Consider the following 21,276-nt stretch of genomic DNA (forward strand, 5'->3'; position numbering starts at 1 on the left):
ATTTCACATTTTAAGAAAGTATTATCTTAGTTTTGATGTATTTGGCATTAGACACAGTAGGTAAACAGATGTCTCTTGGTGTCTTCAAGTTTTGGAGAATGAAGCGTTCTTTTCTGTGCCTTTTCCATACACTGATGCTTGGTAAGTTTCTTTATTCATAAAATTGAGATAATAATACCACCTACCTCACAGAGTTGTTTAAAGAGCTAATATACAGGACCCAAGACATGAGTATTTTGGTAAATGTTAGTTATTATCCCACCCTTTCTTTAATCAACAAAACATTTTCTAAAAAGCATTTTGGATGAAAAATGTTTTGCCTTCCTAACCTCTGAATTTGCAGTGAAAACAAATGTTCTCCTTGTTGGCTGTAAAGGAAGTAGCAGAGAGAGCCCTATTTCTTGAGAACCTAGGTGTAGTTGGTGCTCTTAACCCCATGAGAAGAATATGATTTTCCCCTTTCACAGACGCAGAAACAGATTCTGAGATGTGAAGTAGCATAACTGAGGTCATCCCTCAGTAAGGGGTAAACTAACCTCTCTTTCCACTCCCCTAGCTCCCAGGGGAGTGTAAGAGACTGCGGGTAACACACCTGTCAGCTGTGAAAGAGTTACCTGGGGCCTCTTTCTAGCCAGCTCCCCCCGTCCCCCCAAGGCCTCTGGAAATAAGCATTCAGCCCATCATAATTAAGTCTAATTTTCAGACCAGCTGAAAGCCCTTCTGTTAATTTGATCAGATTGGGAGGGGAAGGGATGTGGGAGTGAGGTCAGAGCCTGGTTGTGGCACTGCGGGCGAGGGAGGGACACGCTCTGCTTGCTGGAAGAGGGAATTACCTGCCCCAAAGGAAATCAGTTTATTGGAACTTGACTAATCCGGTTCTTCACTTTTTGATGTGGATGCTTTAAATGAGAGTCACATTTTCTTCCTGCCTTCCCCAGACCACAGCGGTCGCCCGGGCTCTCCCGGGCACGGCTCCTGTCCCTCGATCACCCCCAGCCACCCGGCAGGAAATGTTCCCGGCTACGGGCTAAGCCTCCCGCCGGAGAGGGGGCAGAGGTGGGGGAGGCGAGGAAAGGAAAAGAAACAAAGCACGAACAAACTTTCCTAGAGCCGCTAGCCGGAGCCCCGAAGGCTCCCGCCGGCTCCCAGTTTCCTAGACGGGCCCCCGCCCCGCCCCCGCGCCCGCGCCCGAGCGCCCCCACCCGCGGGGCTCCGGGGCGTGTTTCCAGCCTCAGCGGATCGCGCCGCGGCGGGCGGGGCCGGCCTCCCCGACGGCGAGCGACCCCCGGCGCGGCGCGGCGCGGAGCGGGCGCGGGGCCGGCCCTGCCTCCCCGCGGTGACGGGGTCGGGCGCCGGTCCCTGCTGGTCCCCGCCTTTGTTCTCGGGCGGGAGCTGAGACATGCGCGGCTGACGATGGAAGTGGAGGACTCGGGCGGCGTGGTGCTGACCGCCTACCACTCGTACGCTCGCTCGCAGCCGCCCAGCGCCGAGCCGCGCCGCGCGCCCCGCGCCGCCGCCAGCCACCCGGGCAGCAGGTACCGACGGCGCCGCGGAGGGAGCGGGCTTCCCTGGGCGCGGGGTTGGGGCGCGCGGCCGGGTTTCCTGCCGGGGCACAGCGCCGCCGCCGCTTGATTGCTGTGTCAAGTTTTGGGGGACGGGACGCGTGCGCCCGCTGTTTTATATTGTTCTCGACTGGAAGTGGGAAATGCAGTGTCGCCCGCAGAGGCTGAGGTCCTCGCCGAGCAGAGGTTAGCAGCGGAGCCCTGTTCTTAATGCAACTTGGTGAGAGCAGGCATATGCCTCACTTCTGCCAGCTTCGCCCACTGAGCTATCGGAGACTTTTAAAAAAAAGTCATTTAAAATGTAACACAAGCAGAAAGTGGGAAAAAAATTAAAATACATTATCCTGAATCCTCGAATACTATCCTGATCTTCAGTTATTCCATGCCACCTGGGCTAAAACGTACCAGAGGGAGAGATTCCAAAAAGTAAATCTCAGTAGACTTCTACAACAATTTTATTTACAGATTTTAAAAAAAGTTTAAATTGTATAAATGCATTGGTATCGTTATTTTATTATTGCTAATGTCGACTTTATTCTCTAAGTGCAATTATAACATTTCTTTAGGGTCAGAAGAGGCCTGTAACCATCTCATTATGTGCATTTTAGGCTTAATAAATCAGGAATCTGTGTTAAATTATTCTATCAGTCTCCATCTACTTGATGCAAGATCAAGGCCAATGAGACTTCCATTAACTAAACCAAAGATGTTAGACTTTTCCGAAGTTTCCGTAGGTAGACAAAAGCCGTACACTAATAAGTGAGATGGTTTGATATCTGACACCTAGTTAGGGGAAGTTTTACTTAATTTAGATGTGACTATTTGGCTGCTATGGATCCACTGATGGTTTTCTTTACAAGTAGGGAGTTTGAGTGGTGTGCTTTTTTTGCATATTTATTTTCAGTCATTATTTTTTCTCATACTTTTTAGTTATGTAATAATAATTACTTGTTTCCTGATTTAATTGACTTGGGAGGCTTTCAACAGATTGCGAGTTTTATTTCAAGGAATATCCTTTTGGCTAGTATCCTCGGCAAGAACAGAATACATTGGCATGAAACCTGTTTTGGGCTTGGCGAACAAAGAAAATATTGTTTCTTCCAAAAAGAGCAGGTTGAGTAAAATCTAATTTTTATATAAAGACAATGAGAAAATAACATTTTCCTTCCAGCTGTAGGGGTTGTGCACATTGTTTTAAAGGCTGTTTGAACATACAAACTTGTATTTGTCCTTAGGGTGTTTTCTAAGCATATTCATTGATTAATTACTCAAATTATGAGTACTACATAGATATAAGTGATTTGATGAGAAGCAGGGGGCCATATTTGTGCAGTTTTAGATGGTTCTGGTATGGCTGTCCTGTCTATAACTCCCAGCAGCTGTCTAGGAGCAATAGGCAGATTGTGCCATTTGGGCTATCTGAAACTACATCCGTTTCCAAAGCAAACTGGAGGGGAAGTTCCATTAACTCACCATGTGGTCTGTGGAATGATAATACGTGAGAGCAGAAGAGTTGTGTGGCCTTAGCTAGCTGGCGTTTTACCATACATGTTGCCAATTAGATTTATGTTGCTCCAAGTTTGCATTTCTGGTGACTGCCCTGCACCCTCTCTATAGGGACCTTTGTGCCACTCACCCTCTGATGCATGACATAGACGACCCCTGCCCCTGCTGCAACTAAATCACCAGAGAATAGCTTAATTCCTTGGTTCCCAGTAACAGTAATCAGAAAGAGGTTCCTGTATTTAGTGGAGCCAGAGGACACCATCAATCATGAGTCTGATAACAGAAATAATCAAGCCCAAGTTATTAACCTTTGACTCACTAACTACTGATCAATACTTCCTTTCAAGCCAAGGAGCAAGATCGTATTGTCCCACTTATGAAGAAAGCACTCTCTTTCAAGAACACCCTTTTCTTTAAATTGCTTACACATGTGTGTCATACTTGTGGAGTAGTGACCAGTATGGCACTAGGAAGCATGGACTAGTGTATCTAACTTTCTAAGTATCATTCTTTAGTCCTGAGTAGCATGGATTCAATTCAAAGCAAACCATCTCCTTGTTTTCCAATCTTCCACTCCATCTAACTTTATGTGCTTTCGGGGATTTTTTGGCCTATTTCTCCCACTAAAATATTCTCTCTCTCTTTCTTCTCTCTTCCTCTCTTTCTTGCTCTCCCTGTCTTCACTGTTCTCCTCTTCACTGTTGTATTGCACATGCCTAGAGCAGTGTCTGGCACATTGTAGTAGTTCAGTAAATATTTGTTGAATAAATGAATGAATTCCTACCAAGATTATAAAATGGCAAGATAAAATGGCAGGTTTTTGTTTTTTTTTAACAGCAGAAGGCAACCTTTTTGCATCTACTATGTGCCAGCAGCACATTAGGCATTAGGCCACAAAGGTAAATGAGACAAAGTCCCTGCCATGAGAATATGGCTCTTTACCTTTCAGACCAATGGAATTTTTAGAAAAAGATTGAAATAAGCAGCAACATTTCAAAATAAGCCTCAGCGGGGAGGGGGGCGAGGGGAGAGAAATGAAATGAAATGAAAGAAGAGAAAAGAAAGAAAATCAGAGGATCCAGCAATCCAGGCCTCTGCTGCTGCTGCTGAAGCTGAGTAATGGCTGCTCAGGTGCACGCTTCTCCCAGTTAATCTTCAACACTGAAGCAGGGTGTCCCTTGCAGTTTCTTTTGGGCCTGCCCATTTTTTTGATTAAAGTAAGTAGCCTATATAAAGCATACTTGCCAGTTACTCAGGCTTGGACTTAGACTTCACACATCACCTACACTATTTACTGCCATGTGGCCTTGGGCAACTTGCTTCAGCTGCTTATATAGTGTCTGACACCAAGGGAGCATCTGATAGTTGCTAACTGTATTACAACTCTCATTTTCGCCACAGTTGTTGATAGAAGGAGAGTACAACAGTTTTGGTACCAACCCTGCAAAGTTACTCATGCAGGAAAGAGACTCAAGAGTACTAATCATTTGTTGGGAGGAGAAATAATTCCTTTTTATCACAAACATCCTCTCCTTTACATTTTATCCTGCAAAGGAAAATGAGAATAAGAGATTATAAATTCTCAGTTCTGTTAAAACAAATGGTTGGGACTGTCTTTGGAATCATGTGATTTTTATATTGGCTAAGCTTCTACACCCTTATTCAGAATCCATAGTGAACATGTCCACATACATACAGAATAATTTCACTTACAAAATGAAACGTAGCTGAAGATAAAGCTGGACATCTTGTTTCAAAGATTTTCTAACTTATGTACGAATAATATTTACATTTTTCTGTGAAGGTATAGTGTTAATGGCCATGGATACTTATTGTGTTTATCTCATTATGCCATAAACTTCCTGAGAGAGGACAGAAATAGAAGCAAAGAACCAACTCTTCCTCAAAAACAAACACAGAAGCTACCAAGGTTATCCTAGGGATTCTAATTCGACAACAATGTGAAAACTTTTGTAAAGGGGATATTGCTTCCTCATACCGTAACTGTAATGAGAATGGTTATATTAAAATGGAAATGATGATTGGAAAGTAACTATTTTGCAGAAAAGACTAAATTTAGGAACTTTTAATGACATATCCATTGGTACTTTGAGCTTATGGACAGATATATATAATAAGCACACCAAATTCTGGGCACAGTAGTACTTTTTCTACAGGATTGAGGAATAATAAGGGACATAGGAGTCTTCAGAGAGAATAATATTTATCGGTCCCTCTGTGTTACGGTTGAAATCAGAGTTTGTGTCTCTGGTTTCTCTTTACAGTGGGCCCCCGCTGAGTGTAGGTGCCTCCCTGCGTAGCTCCTGGAAAACATCTGGCACACTTCCTTTGATCCTGTCATTTGGCCAAACATTTGGCCAGTTGCTTTGTCCATTTTTAACCTACTCAGTCCTCCTTGATCATTAATCCTTCATGTATCCACAAAATCGAGAGAACTTAGGGTGTTATAGAGTCACTTTCACGTGGATAAAGATGACAGCCTTTTCTTAACTTTTGATATAATATTAGACTTATGGAAAACTTGCAAAAGCAGCAGAGCGAGTTCAGTGTATCCTCTCCCAGCTTCTCCATAACCATAGTTCCATTATAAAACTGAAAAGTTAACACTATTACAATGCTGTTAACTAAACTATAGACTTTACCCTGGTTTCACCAGTTTTTCCACCGTCACCGGCATTTTTCTGTTGTAGGACTGAAGGTGGGATCCCACTCATGCTTCCCAAACCTCCTCCAATCTGTGACCGTCTGTCCTTGTCTTTTATGACCTTGGCACTTTTGGAGTACTGATTGGTCATTTCAAAGGAAGTCTCTCAATTTGGATTGGTCTGAGATCTTCTCAGGATTAAACTGAAGTTACGCATTTTGTGTGAGAACCCTGCAGAATGATGTTGGCTCTCAGTACATCATATGGGGGTACGTGATGTTGGAATGTCTCCCTAATGTTGATGTTCACTCTGATCACCTGGTTAAGGTGGTATCTGCCAGCTTTCCCTATTGAAAAACTACTATTTTCCCCTGTGTAATTAATACATGTCATGGGGGAGTGCTGTACACCTTTTAAAAGTCAACCGAATAAATATAAAAAGGCATCAATAGTCATTTAACCTACGTTTTATTTTTCACAGTTTTGCCACAAAGTACAATTAAATGGTTTGTTTATTTATTATTTATTTATTTATTTATTTCAGTTCTGAGTTCATGAAACCTATAAAAGTAAATTCTCTTAATTTTCAAAGTTTCATGATTTTTTTGGAAGGAAAATTTTATTATTGGATTAAGAGAAAAATAATCGCAAAGCCGCTAAGTGAAATTCTGCATTAAGGGGACAGTTGTTAAATCTCACTTTGCTGGGGACTGTTCCTGAGGCTTTCTGTTTTCTTAGAACTGTGTTTCTACCCAGTGGAAAACATTTTCCCCTCCTAGTGTTCCTAAGATGTTACTTGAACTTTTGCAAATGTGTTATAGTGAAAGCAAACATTCTCATTTGCATATAATCAAAATTTCTTCTCATTCCATTCTTAAACCAAACTTATTTCCTTTCTACAGTAATTTCCGTTCTGTTTCCTCAGTCGATGGTCTCTAGATATCAGTTCCAGCAAAGAATGGAAGTAAAATGTTATGTAGCAAAGGAAGGGAATAAAATGTTTCTCCAACAAACATTTTGGAAATAAAGTTTATCCATTTAAGCAATAGACTTTGTTTTCCTTTTAAGCCTCTTTGGATGAAAAGTCAGACATATCCTTAAATAGTGTAGAAAGGAACCTTTTCTTAATGCTCTTATTATTAAGGCACTGTGACTTATTGTGCTGTGGTAAAGGCACCTATTGAGATGTGTAAGCTTGCTTGCCTTACTAGTAAGGAGCTTATATTGGTGCATTGTTTTATTTCATATATAATTTAAATATTATCTATCATTGTTGTTTCTCTCCCCTTATTTTCAGGCAGCCCTGAAAGCCTGTGGCAGTACTCTGTTCTTTCTGATATGCTTATTTTTAACATGCTTTGTAATTTACTTTTGATTAGATAATCAAGCTTGTTAGAGCTGTTTAAAGAAAATGCTGTTCAAATGACTACAGTGTATAACCTAACAAAAGATTTTGACAGCATTTATTTCGGTTTCTTTGAGGGTTTTTTGGTTTGCTTGTTTGCTTTCAGTTTCTTGCTATCCTCTGGTTACTTGAGTTAGTGAGTTTTAGATAATGTATCATTCTTCACCTCATGAAGTGTCACGGATCCATTTCTTTGTGCATCAAAACAAAATAATAAAGTCGCTTTATTCTCCAAACTGAGAACGAAAGAAAGCGGTAGATTGTTTTACTATGCATTCATCTTCTTAAATATCTGGGGTTTATGACACATTCTTTATCAAATGTGTTAAATCACTCCTCACTAAATGAATGTTATTGATAACACTACCCTTTTGACAGGCAGTAAGTGCCAAGTAATTCCAAGGGTGGGAGAACATATTCTTAGTGTCCCTTGGAGAACCAGCTGATGTGTCTCATGTTACTCTTAAAACTAATTAAACCTGTGCATTCCATTTCTGATCCCTCGGATGAATAGATGACGGCTGCACACACACACAATCCAAAGTCAGGAAAGAGAAAGGAAATCAAAGACGGAGTAGCATGCAGTCGTTTTTAAAGTGTCAGACACTTGAGATTTATTTGTACTATTTTGGTAATTCTGAGTTGTGGTACTGATTATCTTCTGTGTGTAAGAGATAAATCTTTACATCTTTATTTGTACATCTGTAATGCATAAGGAAGATAATTCCTTTGAAATTTCCTGTTCAGTATTCATGTATGAAAATCAATTTAGAAAACACTGGCCAGTGAATTTACCTTTTTACAAAGATCCTTCAAAGGATTTTATCTTTACATATCAGTAGAGAAATCCGATAGGTGTTTAGGAAAAATGTTAAACGTACTAAAATGACATTATAACAAATAATATGACATTTGATCTCTTTCCTTCCCACTTTTCCCTACCTCATTACCACACTGAAAAACCCCACACACTAGTGAATTTAGCATGTCATTGGTTGGGACTCAGCCCATATTTAAGTGGCAGGAGGTGAAAAGCAAAACGAAAGAGAATAACCATAGTCAGAGAAGTAAGGACTGAACTTCTGAAGATTTCCTTAATCACAGCAGCCAGAAGAGTTTTCACCTGCCGTAACGGCAATCATTTGGTAGTTAATCATGCACTGTCCTGTGGTGTCAGTGCTTAAAAAAAAAAGGACCTAGTTTGATTGATAGCACACTGAGCTTGACATGAAGTATTTCATTTAGTCCTACAACAGTCCTGTGCCAGGAAGAAACTTGAGGCACGGGGAAGGAACCACAATCACACAGTGAGGTAACGACAGAGCCAGGATTCCCACCCAGCCCTTCCCAAACTGGTGCTTTTTAAACCACTTATTTAAATCTTGAAACATTATTTAATATATTATGTATTTAGTGTTTTTCTGCCTGAATTTGGTTGTAGGTTTATTGAGAGCAGGGGCAGTATTATTGTATCCCCCTTAGCAACCAGCATCAGCAACTTCCACATAGTAGATGTTATAAATAGTTTTGACTTAGTCTTTCCTTTTGCAATTATTTCTACTTTGTTTTGGTGGAATAATCATGGAGTAGGTTAAATATGAATACATATCAATTGTTTCTTTGAAAAATTTTATCACTTGAAAGAAGTGCAATAACAAAGTTTTTTAAAATTAAAAAAAATTTTCTTCCTCTTCATACAGTCTTATTTAGGTAAGAATATTTTAAAATAGAAAAGATATGCTAGAAAAGTCATTCAATTTGACCAAGAAAGTGGGATCCAAAGAATCAGTAACAGGAAATCTTTCTGTGGCTTTTTTTTTTTGGGCAGAAGGGGGAGGGCAGTTTTTAATCCTTTAATCCTTAGGTTCATGTTCTTAGTAACTAGCTCTTAGAATTTTTCATTTTAGTTTTATTAATTGCTTTCTTTAGCTACTAAGGTAGATTTCTGTGGTTAAAAATATATTTTATATTCCATTCCTTGCTATATGATTTATAGCATAAGAATTCTTAATGTATGTTGAGAAAACACTCCATAAGAATTAATGAATTAATGGGGCCTTCTTTTTTTTTTGGTTAATCCTCACCTGAGGATATTTTTTCCATTGCTTTCAGAGAGTAGAAGGGAGGGGGAGAGGCAGAGAAGAGAGAAGTATGAATGTGAGACACACATCAACTGGTTGCCTCCTGCATGCACCCCAACCAGTGGTAGGGAGCGAACCCCCAACCCAGGTACATGCCCTTGGCTGGGAATCAAACCTGTCACCCTTCAGTGTGAGGGCTGATGGTCTACCACTGAACCACACTGGGACCTTCTTTTGTCTCCCAGTATTCAGTCAGGTTTTCAGCTTATCTTGATTTGAAACCAACTGAAGGACCAAGCCAGGTCCTGGACTATAAACTTTGTGAAGATCAGTTCTGTTCTAAATCTTGCTTAAAAATTTAGGATAAGATAAGATGGGTTGTGGCAATCCAGACCCATGAGCCATCTCTAGTCTCCCATAAGCCTGAGTACAGTCCTTATCCATCAGTGACCTTGGAGCCATGGCTGATGCTGAGCTAGACTAGGCTTCAAGGGTTTCTGTTTAGAAAATAAATCCAGGGCCCATCATTGTCTGGACTTGAATCTTCTGGAGAAGTCAGAATCAGGATGGCCTCTAGGCTCTGGGCACTTGTTTGTTTTTTAAGGCATTCATTTGGATGAATGAATGAATACCTTAAACATACTTTAGTTCTTAGGACTCCAGAACTACAGAGATTGGACAGTCGTTTTAGTTCTATATAAAGAGTGGTCTGGGCTCCTCTGCTAAGTGCCATATCTTTAGAAGTCTTCTCTAACTATTCTTAACCAGCCAGGTTGCCCAGAGTGTGTTATTAATGGGAACTGGGCATTGTGAAGATCCAGTCATGAGCGAGGACTGCAGGAACAATCTCTGCTAAGCAGCTGGGAGGCAGAGTAGGGAAAAGTGTCTCGGGAGCCTCAGAAGAAATAACCAGCTAGTGGAGCCAGGCTCTGAATCCCTTCTGCTGACCCCTGGTCACCAGCTGCCGTGACCAGGGGCCTGAGGCCCACAACATGGTCCAGTGTGTTCTGGGAGCAGCCAGGCGAACAACAAGGAAACCATGAGTGAGGGGAACACTGGCTTTCTAACTGGGAAACAGTGAGAGCGTAGAACCAGAGAAAAGGTGGTGATGGTGAGAACGGCATTTCCTTAGCTTCCTTTCAAACACTATTACAACTACCCGTGCACGTTATCTCAGTAAATTTAACTTGGAGAGTCTCAAAAACACACGCTGCAACTTTTCATTGGAATCTTAAAGAAAAACATTTGCTGACCTCAATAGAGTAAGCAATTAAATGGGGAAAAAGCTGACTGTAAGTTTCCGCACATTCTGTTTTGCAAAACAGAGAATGGCTGGCCCCTGTGATTTTTAACATACCACAACTTAGCTTCTTTCCCTCCTCATTTATAAAGCTCAGTGATTACAAGGTTGACTTGGCAACTGTTTTTGTAAAATCTGAATTGTGCTTAGTTGCAGAAAGATCCACTCTGGAGAACTCCCACCTCTTCCAGTTGCTGGAAGCACGTAGCTGGAAGAAGCAGGCCGTGCTCCGCCTATTTAAAGCTGTGTCATCCTTTGTGGGGCAGTGAGTCAACACCAGCTAAAACAACATGAGTCATTGCTTAGAAGCCCAAGTGAAGCTGATTTTGATTATACCAACCCTAAACAAACATGATTGTCCTTTTATCCAGACTGGAAAAGGCCTTATTGCGGGAGTTAAAAATTTAGCACCAGTTCTCCTTAGAGTTCATGGAAGTGGCTACTCAGAGGACTTACCTTATGTTTCTTAAGAAGAAGCTCTCTTCAATTCACCAAATTTTACCCAGGTTTATTCTCTGTTGTGTCTCTTCCACTCCCCACCCCTACCCTGCTCATACTGGATTCAGATCCCTGCTATTTTAATCTGGTTTCAGCACTGTTGGGTTCAAATCTATAAAATAAAATTGTAATGTTATAACTTAGCTCATTCTGTTCCAGGATCCCCTAATCTCTAGAGTATAAAAGATGGTTTTAAGGAGGATCATGACTGGGGGTAGAGAAGTAATTTAGAGGGCTGATGCCGTTCTTCAAGGAGAGGTGATAAGGAACTGGGATCCTGGGAGTATGGGCGAAAGGGAATAAAAGATTCTGTGGGAGAAACAAGCAATGGCATTGGCTTGATCTGGTGATGAAATGTACACTAGGGACTAGGAAAATAACTTGAGTTTCTGTTTTGGAGTGTTATTAATTGAAGTTGAGAATTCTAGTGACTGAGACATAGAGAGGTTAAGTAACTTATGCAGCATTGCAATCAGTTTAGTAACTGGCAGAGCCAGGATTCAGTAAAATCAGGTCATCCCAGCCTGAATAGAAAAGAGTGATGCTATTTGGTTCATTCATTCATTTCTTAATTCAGCAGGTGATCTAGTATGGCCTAGATCAGTGGTCACAAACTCAAGCATCTGCAGTTGCCAGACAAAGAGCATATTGCCTGAAGTCAGCCAGGTACAGGACACTGGGAGTGGTAGGGACTGTGAACCACAGGAGCCACAGGCTTCATTTAAAGGAGGCAGCTACTCCTTACCTCCACCAGCTGTTTTCATATGGGTTCAGTATTATCAGATTTTCCAGTTTTTCAAGAGAAGTTGACTTTTATATGAAATCCTTCAGTTTGGGAGAAGTATATAAAATAAGTTGAGTTCCAGACATGCTGTGTTTGAGATAGTGTGATACCTCCAGCAGTTAGGAATTTGAATGTGCAGCTTCAGGAGAATAATATTGGGAGGCAGTATGGATGGATTTAGAAGTCTTCAGTGCAAGTAGTGTAGATGAGGGTGCCCTTGGAAAAGGAAAGAAGAAAACAAGAGGACCAGGAACTCCAGCATTTAACAAGTTGGCAGAAGCATCAGCAAGGACGAGCCGGAGGAAAACAAAAGGCAGAGGAGAGGAATGTCTGAGACACCAGAGGAGGAAGGCGAATGGGCAGGGTTTATCTGTCTGTTCTTGCCATGAGTAGATGTACTGATTTCCTCCGGTGGAAGAGTTCCCAGACTCAGTAATAAGAGTTATAACAAGTTCAAAGAATAATTTTTGAAAGTCCAAGTGGGCTGTGACTTTTCTGTATGAAAAATTAGCACTAGAGGAGAATGCTAGCCCTTTCCTACTGCTAATCACTTTAATGGCTCTAATTTAAAAGGAAGAAAGAAGTATTTTACTTCCATTTTCCCAACTTCAGTGATATTTTATTAGCATACTAATTCTTCCACTCCTTCAAGTGTGTGTTTTTAATATTCAGTTTGCTCTTATGACATTTTGAAGCTTCTGAAATATTTATCAAATTTTATCAGAACCACCAATAACAAACACTGATTTTTGTGGGAAAGCGATACCCATTTAGATTTATAATCACATAAAAGCATTTTTCACACCTACAAGTTAAAGCTGGGTTCACATATCAAAAATTATTTATAACTTTGCTCAGATACAGTTTTTTCAGTGAATTTAGGCACCTCCTATGAACAAGGAAGGAAAAGGAATCTATTTATTTGGTGGGTTCTAAATAAAACCTATTTTCCCTGCCTAAGTTTAGAATCAATTAAAAGGAGGCAGGCAAGTGGAAATCAGAACAGCACCTCTCTTACAGCCCAGCTAGGTTGGAGAACATGGCTTTCTGTTCACAGTAGACTTCATCTCTGACTAACAACAGAAGCCTTCCCCCAGATCCCCACCCCCCTGTACCCACAGTGAGGCAGAATGCAGACCTGGATAGATGGGTTCTCCCAGTTCTTTCTCCCAAATGCCCAATCAGACACATCACTCCTTCTGAATGGGGGATAAGCAATCCAGATGGAAAGAGTAAAGCAGGTTTTTCTGGTGGAGGTTCTTCCACCCAGAAGCCTATGGTCAGGGAAATGGAGGCCCTTCTGTGATATTCTCTACTGCCTTATCTCCTTTCCAGTTCATCCCACAAGGCAGGTGCTGTTACCCTATGTAGCTAAACCTGGACTCAGACCCAGGTTTAGGATTTCAGAACAGCGACCTTCATACTACCCCGCGAGGCTGTGCCCCAGAGGTCTGTGGTTAAATGAAATAATCCTATTTAAATTCATTAGGTGGGCAGTTAGGGAAGAATCGATAATGAAATAGCCAAAATAAGGCATCTTTCTGGGATTCAGGAGACCTAGACAAGGTTGTGGCGGTGTTTCCACCGGTTGCTTGGCCATGGTCAAGTCATTAAATTGTTACTTAGTTTCTTGTCTGTAAAACCAGTTTAGCAAATCCTGTCATTCTACCTAGAGGATCAGATGAGCTGATTCATAAAAGCGCTCTGAACCAGCATCATGTTATAGTAAACAATGACAGTCATTATTACGATAAAAGTATTATTTCAATGATCTTAAATGAAATAGGGAAACCATGCTGTTTTTCTGCATGTTTACATTTAAAAAGCAGATGCTTTAGAGCCTAGCAGAGGTGGATTTAAATCCCAGAGTCCTCCACTCACTACCTGAGTAAACCTGGACAAATATTTAATCTTTAGACCCTTGAAGAGGATCAGAATATGCCACCCCAGAATGTGCCACTTTGGCAGAAAGGTTATTTTGAGGTGAAGGCAGTTGGAAGTCAACAGATGCAGGAAGAGTTCTCTGCCCTCCCCTCATTTCCTAAAAGCAGGATATAAATTTCCCTTTGAGGAAGGTCCCTCCCTCCCCCCCATTAGGGGGAAAGAGTGACTCCCATCATCAAAGCCCGGCTAGAGGAGCTTTGGTAAACAGGCCTTACTAAAATAGCCCTGAGCTCCCATTAGTTTCTCCCACATATTTCCTAACCATTTCCCCACACTTTGTCATCCCTTGAAGCCAAAATTCCCTCCCTTATTTTAGAAGGGTATAAAAGCTCCTAAGTATAACTGCTTCTTTGAATTTCTCTAAACTCCTGTGCATGTAAGCATTAATAAAAATTATGTGCCTTAAAAAACACAGAGAATTCTGGTGGATGAACAAATTGTGGATGGAGAGATGAATTTAACGTGTGGAATTTTGAGCTAAGTGTGTATGCCCAGCAGATAGTTGGCTGTACAATTAGAAACCTGGGAGGGAGATCAAGCCTGAAAGTTCTTTTTTTTTTTTTTTTTTTTAATATATCTCTATTGATTTCAGAGAGAGGAAAGGAGGGGGAGAGAGAGAGATAGAAACATCAATGATGAGAGAGTCATTGATCGGCTGCAGCCTGCAACCCGGGCATGTGCCACGACCGGGAACCGAACCCCGATCGCCTGGATCCTAGGTTGACGCTCAACCTATGAATAAAGTTCTAAGCTCTTTATTCATAGAGAGTTCAGCATGTGGGAGATAGATACAACTGGGACCCAGTAAGATCTGGCAGAAGGGCATACAGCATCTATTAAGGCAGCAGGAACAAAGATAGAAACCTGGAGCAGGAGCAGTGCCGGTTAGGTTAGGGAAGAGCTCTGATGGAGACCCAAAGGACAGCAGCTGGAAGCCAAGGCCTTGGATTCAGAATGCGTGGACAGCCATATCAAGAGTAGCTAAATGACCAATAAGGTGAGGACTGAAAACTGCCCACTGGATTTGTGGCGTGGATAGCAGTGAAGATGTTTGATAGCGCGTCTCTAATAGAGTTGTAGAGGTGGAAGCCAGTTTGCTGCAGGCTGAGGAGTGAATGTGAGATAAGGAAACAGAGGCAGCAAGTAGAACCTCTTATAAAATTTTAGCTTTTGGGAAGGTGGGGAGAGAGAAAAGGCAGACTGAAGGGGGGAGATTTAAAAACTTATCCAGAACTATAAATCTGGTAAAGTCAGGAAAGAAACCTGTCATTTTTAAAATGCAAGACTTAAACACATTTAGTCTCCTACTTAGATCCTTTGATAACAACACTCTTGCCTATAGGATGAAACTCTTCCGCTAGCCACACAGCAGTATGTGAGCACTGCTAGGACAAAAACACTGCCGATATCCTTCATTGCTGTATCCTTAACCATCTTCCCCCTCCCCTCCTCAATAGTCTCAATAAATGGTGGCTTAATCAATACAGTGGTGGCTGAAATGTGGAAATGCGACCTCTCCTTGGGTTGAGAAGCTATCAGGGAAGTCTTCAAAATCTGAGCATCACTTCCTTTGTGAAATCTTCCCTGACTGCCCCCCACTTCGATCTAAGTTTGCACCTTCCACCGTTGGGCTTCTCTGCCTCATACATTCTTCTGGTATTGTACTTATCTCACTATTGTATTTATATAGCTGACTTCCCTATAGACCGGGGATTTGTTGATGCCTAGACCATGGCTTATTCATATCAGTATCCCTGTATTCCTGGCCTAATTTAATGCCAGGTACATATGCTTATTGAGTAAATGAACAATTCATTAAATGTTAGTGAAGGTAATAATCCTACTACATATATTATGAAATGTGCATAATTTTATATTATTTTGACCCTAGAAGCACTAGAAATCTTGGATTGGTATTCTGTTAGAGAATATACTGTTGTGATCTTACATACAACCTGCTTTCCCAGAATCCACTAACGTAGTCTTTATTCATAGGATAACATAAACTCTTGGTAATATGTTATAAAGTGAAGAGTAACTAATAAAAATCAAAGCTGTCAGCAATTATAAATGAGCATGTCTTAACATGTAAAACTGAGAGCAGCGTGGGAAATGAATAGGTATATATACCCTTCATTGTTAAAGATTAAATTTTGCTTAAGGGTTATTTCACTCATTAAAATAACAATTCAGATTCATTCGTACAATAACAGTGAACTTGAACAAACATCTATTGAGCCTGTGTATGCCATATACTATATCAGGTTCTGGGCCAGAGATGGTCATAGTCAGTCCTTCGATGAGAATAGATGAACTTGTTAACAGGCAATTTCAGCTGCTCCTGAAGTGTGGCTCCTTGAGGGCAGCAACGGTGCCTCTCTCTCTCTGTATCCCTAGCATTAGCCCACTGGCCAAGACCAAGAGTGGACACTCAGTATTTGAGTGGTTGAAAGAATGACTGAGGAAAAATGCATGAGGTGCTCTAGGAGAGCGGAGAAGATGTATCTAACACTCAGGGGTTCTGTTGGTGAGAGTGAGAGGAGTTAAGAAAACTCCTGGGAGGAGTTGATAACTAAGTTAAGTCTTAAAAAGTTAGTAGGGTGAATGAGAATGGGAATAAGTTCCTGGCAGAAGAACCAGTTTGAGGAAAAGGGAGGGCAGCAGGCAGCCGCAGTTGCTAATAGGACTGATGCAAGGTAATGTGAAACTAGGAGGGAGTAGAGGCCACTGACTGTGCACTTGGGTAATGGTTAGGGCCAGACTGAACTTGGTGACATGTCTGGTTTCTTCATTTGGATAAGGAAGGGGTTCCATTAGTGGACCTCTAAGTTCTCTTCTAACACTTAAATTTTATTTTCTCTATTATTAAGTTGGAAATGAAGATAATTAGATAATCCTAGATATTTAACCAAAACATGGTTTGAGACCTGTACAAATTTTGTAACACACCCTTCCCGTTCTCATTTAACTTTGCTTATTTAATCTCTTGGGTACTTATACTGTCTGTGTAGTAAGCATAAGTTGTTGTCTAATTTTAGTGCCTTCAATTACTATAAGTAGAGTTTGGCTTATTTTAATCAAGCTACCCAAGTCAGGATCATATATTAGTAAGATGTTTGTCTTTCAGCTTTTCTTTGAAAAATATTGCCTGTCCAATAAGTAGAACTGATTTTTAGATGACTGTAAGTTGGTAGGCCATTTAAGAGAAATGTTGGTACTATTTAAGAATTCCGTAATTTTATTTATTTTTTGTTCCAGTTTAAAGAGAATAAGGGGATTGGGACGAGATTAACCAAAGAATTTATACGCATATATGCATAGCCCATGGACACAGACTATAGACAGGTGAAGGCCTGGGGTGGGGTAGGGGCTGGGCTGAGGGGGGGAAAGGGGAGGGAAATAGGGGGCATTTGTAGTACTGTCAACAATAAAAAATAAACTTAAAAATTTTTTATTTTTTGAAAGGTAAATTTTATCAATATCAAACATGCTAAATTTAATACTTTTATTAACATTGGTACAAAATTAGAATAAATATTTAATACAATTTAAATAAAATAGAGAAACATGAGCATGTTGTTGAATATTTTCTCTGTATTTTTTAATAGTCGAACAAACACACACAATTTAAGGAAAAAACTATTTCACTTGTTTCCTCATTTTCTCCTTTTAAGTTTTTATGAGATACCAGGTCCCCAAACTGAGATATCTGTGACATGTTGCAAGAATGTGCCTGTGAGGGAAATGGGCTAGAGGCTTAGGAAATCCCCCTCCTCTTTTTCTGCAGTCTTCTCCTTTCACTTGTCGCCTCACCCTCTTATCTATAATGCAGGGAAAATTATATAATGGTAGTGATCCTAAAGCTCTCCAAGATTTCTGAATGCATATTCCCAAACAAACAGAAAGATCCTTTATTTAGTGATAACAGTTACTATATTAAAAATTGAAGTATACTCAACATACAGTAAAATGCCCAGTTAAGTGTTCAGTTAGATTGCTTTCACCCATGTAACTACCATCCAGAACAAGATCTAGAACATTTTCATCACCCCGGAGATTTCCTTCCTGCCTCTTTTTCTTTAATTACCCCCTGCCTACCAGTTTCTGACTTCTGTCATCATAGATTAGTATTGCCTGTTCCTGGAAGTCAACGTAAACAGAATAATACTGTCTATATTATTTTGTGTCTGCCTTCTTTTATTCAGAGTAATGGTGTCTGAGATTCAAACACATCACTTCATGAGAGCCTGAAAGTGGTAAAAGTGTACATAGACCCTTTTGGTGGTTTTATTTTTTCTTGTACCTGATTGTCATCCAGCTGTCCTACAGGTATTGGCTGTTGCACATAAGAGAGGCTAGGCGAGGGAGCATGTTTAGATTAAAACCCGTCACTGTCAGAATCAAAAGACTCATCTCTGCATGGTGGAGCCAGGCAAAATTGAGGTGTAAGCACATCTATTTTTGATACCCGTTCAGTTTGCTTTAACTTCTGGAGCCTTTCCACTTTCTCTCTAGTGCACCAGCTAGGGATCATTTGTTTCTTAGCTGCTCAGTACTTAGGTGTTTTGCCTTTCCAACGCATATGTACAGTTTTTTTAATCTCTAATGCTGAAATTTCAGGTCTGATTCAGGAAACAGAGGAGAGTTCTTTAGGCAGGAAGTCACATATCTCGTGAATATCATTTAGACCAGGGACTGGAAACGTGTTTTTTTTTAGTTTTTTTAAAAAATATATATCTTTATTGATTTCAGAGAGAGGAAAGGAGAGGGAGAGAGAGATAGAAACATCAATGATGAGAGAATCATCGATCGGCTGCCTCCTGCACACCCCTGACTGGGGATCGAGCCTGCAACCCGGGCATGTGCCCTGACCGGGAATCAAACCCTGATCGCCTGGATACTAGGTCGACGCTCAACTGCTGAGCCACGCCTGGCTGGGCTGGAAAAGTTTTTAAAAAAAAGTAATTTGGACTTTGCTGGTCATATAGACTCTGTTGCAGCCTTGCTATTGTTAGCATGAAAGCAGCAATAGATAAGCCAGTAACTATAACTGCGTTATAATAAAACTTTATTTACAAAAACATTCAGTGGGCCAAATGTGGTCCTTGGACCCTAGAACTCAGTCCCCTGATGTAGATAGCTGCTGCTTCTGCCCACTCATGAAGTCTGTATAGTAAGCTTAGAGCGAAATACCGACAATTAGTTCTCTAGAATACATAAAGCTAAGGAACTGGAGATTTCACTTATTACAACCTCTCATTTTTCAGTGAGGACTCTGAATCTCAGAGCAGTAACTTCCGAAGATCACAAAAAGTCAGTGGAAGAGCCCAGACAATTGAGAGCTCCCGAGTCTTTAACCAGGGTTCTTTGCCCTATTCAGATTGTGATGGATGTGAGTCACAGTACCTCAGTACCTCAAATATACTGTCTGATTGACATTCGGGGAGACTGTCTTAAACTGTCTTAGCGCACGTATTTTAAAAGAATAAGAGAGAGAGAGAGAGAGAGAGACAAAAATATGAATTCAAAAGGTGGCATTCTGGAAACTGAACCAAGGGTTGGCCAAGACAGAATGAGAGTTACACATTTAGCAACCAGATTAATTAATGAAAATAAACAGTATATTGCACACTTTATACAAATAATTGTTTTAACATTGTAAGTGTGTGAGAAAAAAATACAAATTTTAACTGATTCTCTGTTATTCTGTTCATCCATTCTTTTTTAAAGTTTCTTTTTAGCTAACATTCATTGAGTGTCTTATCTTGAAGGCACTGTGAAGGATCAAAGCTAAATAAGATGGGGTTCTTGTGCTTAAGGGCTTATACTGGAACCCAAGATAATTTGGAACCATGCCTTGTTTAGCTTTGTAGCCTCTGGAGAGAAGACAGGATTTGCTTCATAGAGAAAATGGTATTCGAGTTGGGATGTGGGTATATTGGTATATGGATGGGGTGTGGGGCAAAAAGAGGTTGTAAGAAGGGGCTAATAATTCAGCTTAAATGTATTAAAAATTGGTGAGGGAAGTAGTAGTAGATCCTATGTACATATCTTTCGTGTTTTATTTGCGAGCTGGGGTTGGCTCAGTGAACAAGTTGTCAAAGAGATATCAATTGTTCAGGCAAAGCAATGAAAATAAATTAATAAAAGTACCTCACTTTGGGAGGATGTCTTCAACTCTTTATAGATATAATATAGTCTATTGAAGTAAAGCATTAATTTTAAAAGACATAGAATCAAGCAAAAACTTAATTATTTTGGAACTCTCAAACAGTTTATGCCCCCCGCCCCCCCCCCAAGTAACTGATACAAATTAGCTTACACATTGGAAGTAGCTGGCTTAATAGTAATCACAAACACATGCTGAAATCCTAGTGATTCGGCCAAAATCCCAGTCTTCAGACTTCACATTAAGCAGAGACATATATAGCTCTTACCCCCAGTTAACTTGGCCTGCGATTGCATGACACAGCTGGGTATTGTGGGTGACAGTTTTCCTGGTGTGTGCACCAGAGGGATACAGGGCAGGCAGAGGGAGAAGACTTTGGGTCAACTCTAATGAAACCCTGACCCCCATAGGCATTTTGATAATTCCATGAAGGCAAGGATGTTACTAATAACAGAGCATATTTGGAGGTCATCTCAGACTTGGTCAGCTGCAGTTAAGCCTGTGGCTGCTGCTGTTATGGAATGCACCCCTATGTGTTTGGGAAAAGTGGTGAAAGAGATTCAGTTACAGGTTTTCTGCCTTCCTGGAATGATGCCACTCCTAGAATAGAATTCTCCACATATCTCCACATATCCAAACATGATTGGATTTCAAATTCAGCAAGTATTCAATTAAATGATCCATTTACTGCATCAGCACTTATTTTGGGGAACAGTTTTACATTTAGCATAGCTCTCTTTTTCTGGTGTTAGGATGAATTTATTCAAAGCCAAATTACAAATTATATTGTCAAAATTATTTGATGAACTATTGAAGCAAAGTAATTTTTCAGAAACTGAACATGTATGGCAGATACTGTATTTTAATTTGGAATTTACATTCATTACTCAGAGATACTCAAATGAAAGCAAAAAGTGATGTATTTATGTTTTCATGTTACTCCTAGCTTGGGGACTCGAGTTGTGTTTCTATACTGAAATAAAAAAGATTATTATTTTTATCATTATTAATTATTATTAATTTTTCAAGTCATAGAACTCTTTGAGAATCTAACAAAATCCTTAGGTTCCTATGAAAAGTATACATATTATGCTATGCAAATTTGCATATGCATTTTCAGGTGATTTCATGGATTACAGGTTAAGATGTTGGTTAAATTAGTATTTAAATTTCCTTCTTTTTTTCTCATCCAGGATATCTTTACACATTTAGCTGTGATGACCATTTTATGTACCCCTAAAAACCTCTCATAGTATTAAGAGTGTTTCCCTAGTACCTAGAGATTAGCGTTGAACAAGTGTGAAACAAGTTCAATATAAATATAGCACATGGCTGCTAGAATGTCTGCTGCGTCCAAGGTTG

The 21,276-nt window shown here is 40.4% G+C and overlaps 1 protein-coding gene across 5 annotated transcripts in view; it reads left to right on the plus strand.

Annotated features, from left to right (window-relative positions):
* The first annotated feature begins 1,243 nt into the window (after positions 1-1,243).
* ARHGAP28 (Rho GTPase activating protein 28) overlaps positions 1,244-21,276 on the plus strand; it is a 144,549-nt gene continuing 124,516 nt past the window's right edge. For 2 of the 5 annotated variants that reach the window (XM_081149188.1, XM_081149192.1), the window contains exon 1: positions 1,244-1,535. In XM_081149188.1, the coding sequence (XP_081005314.1) occupies positions 1,414-1,535 (122 nt within the window). In that variant the 5' untranslated portion in view covers positions 1,244-1,413. The remainder of the gene's footprint in view (positions 1,536-21,276) is intronic. The other 3 variants (XM_081149189.1, XM_081149193.1, XM_081149187.1) reach the window with 2 other exon arrangements.

This window comes from Miniopterus schreibersii (assembly GCF_964146895.1).
Source record: "Miniopterus schreibersii genome assembly, chromosome: 10".
Classification (NCBI taxonomy): Eukaryota; Metazoa; Chordata; class Mammalia; order Chiroptera; family Miniopteridae; genus Miniopterus; species Miniopterus schreibersii.